Here is a 1,755-nt window from a genome sequence, read left to right as displayed (position 1 = left end):
TTGAGCGTCTGTCGAGAGCGTCGGGTTCCTGCGACGAGGTTCTGCCTGTGTGTGCCTTCGAGAGCGTCTGACTCCTGTGACGAGCTTCTGCAAGCCCTTCTCCCCCGGGTAAGTCCTCTTTCCTTCTTTCTTTCATGTTTTTTTTTCTTTTCGGTTTTTTTTCTTTTATGCTTTCCTATTTTTTTTTAGCTTTCGTTTTTTTTTTTGCTTTCCTTTTCGTTTCCCTTTACGTTTTCCCCTTATTTGTCCTCCTTTCTCTCTGTTTTTTTATACACACTAAAACTAATAATAAGGTATATAAATTTGATAACTGTCGTTAATCCCTAAAAATGAAATATGGACAAAAACGGGTTGGACTTAGACCTAATAGGATCCTTTGCGAGGACAATATGATAAATCTAAACTGGACCTAAAGATGGACTATGAACAAATCTGATTTAAAAGAGAATCTAATTGTATGAGCGCTAATCCTTTACTCTCTTTTTTTTCTAGAAAAATGAACCAAAATTTAACAAATTTGGAAGTTCAGGACAAAATAGGGTATAAACGATGGGCTCCAACTAGAGAACAGGTGGCCTTATTAGAGGCCATTTTCGCATTTGGAATAAGAAACCCAGAACAAATACATGAAATCGCGACTAGGCTTAAAGTTTATGGAGAGATTGGTGAATATAGTGTCTACTGTTGGTTCCAAAACTATGGATATCGTGAAAAACAGCGATGCCTGAAACGAAACACCACCACCATTTCTTACTCTCCAATACCCCTCCTGCCGCCTTTTATGGATGGTAAGAAAAAATGTATATTTTTTTAGTTATTTGTTTTTTCTTATTTTTTTTTTCTTTTTTAACATTTCTAATTTTTTTTGTTTTTTTTTTTGAGATCTTTCACGCACAACGCCATCGGTTCCAGATCGGGTGACGCTGGATCTTTTCCCGATTCCTCCCGTTCCTGAAAGACAAGTGATCCCTCCCTCCTTTCGGTTCCAGGTGAACGCCCCTTCAGTTGAACTTTCTCTAAGACTGCCTTCGGCCGACGAGTAGTCTCCTTGAGGAGACTACAATTATGTAATTTTTTATCTCCTTTTTTTTGTTTTTTTTTATTTGGACTGTAATCTTAACGATCGTTATCGATCGACCTCTGCACATCTTTTATTTTTATGTTTTATGTTTTTTTGGACTGTAACCTTAACGATCATTATTGATCGACTCTGGAACATCAATATTTTTTTTTATTCACTTGCATCTTGATTATCAGATCTGTGAGTTCATTTTTATGTAGAAGTATTAGTTTGTTTATTTTTTATTTCTTTTTTTTTTATTTTTACCAGTGTAAGATAGACTCTTCGATGTATCTGGTTTTTCAGTAACTGTATTTAGATTAGTATTTCTTTCTCTGTAATTCTATATCTGTTCAGTCTTCTTTTCTCTGTATATTATTGTAAATCTTTTGCTCTAATGAATGAAATGAATTAAATCTTATGTCTTTCTTTGATTTATTCAGTTTAAGCATGATGAACAAAATTTCCAAACGATAATTTGTATGAAACAATAAAGAAATGGGCTCAAGAGAAAATAATTTATATTTAAAAATTAAGGAAAATTGACTTCGAATAAAAAAAATGAGATCTGAAGTGAAAATGATAAACAAAAGTTTCAATGAATTATTTGTATGAAACAACGAAAAAAAATGGGCTCAAGGTAAGCCTCTAATGGAAATGAGGACCAATAAAATCATAAACTATGAAAAATAATA

The 1,755-nt window shown here is 33.4% G+C and overlaps 1 protein-coding gene across 1 annotated transcript; it reads left to right on the top strand.

Annotated features, from left to right (window-relative positions):
• The first annotated feature begins 496 nt into the window (after positions 1 to 496).
• On the top strand, positions 497 to 1,043 carry LOC108322344 (WUSCHEL-related homeobox 7). The gene is made up of 2 exons (XM_017554408.1): positions 497 to 788; positions 883 to 1,043. Exons 1-2 carry the CDS (start codon positions 497 to 499, stop codon positions 1,041 to 1,043), a joined length of 453 nt encoding a protein of 150 aa, XP_017409897.1.
• The last annotated feature ends 712 nt before the right edge of the window (positions 1,044 to 1,755 follow it).

The sequence above is a fragment of the Vigna angularis genome, chromosome 10 (genome assembly GCF_016808095.1).
Source record: "Vigna angularis cultivar LongXiaoDou No.4 chromosome 10, ASM1680809v1, whole genome shotgun sequence".
NCBI classification, from domain to species: Eukaryota; Viridiplantae; Streptophyta; class Magnoliopsida; order Fabales; family Fabaceae; genus Vigna; species Vigna angularis.
This window is presented reverse-complemented; position numbering and strand designations above follow the sequence as displayed.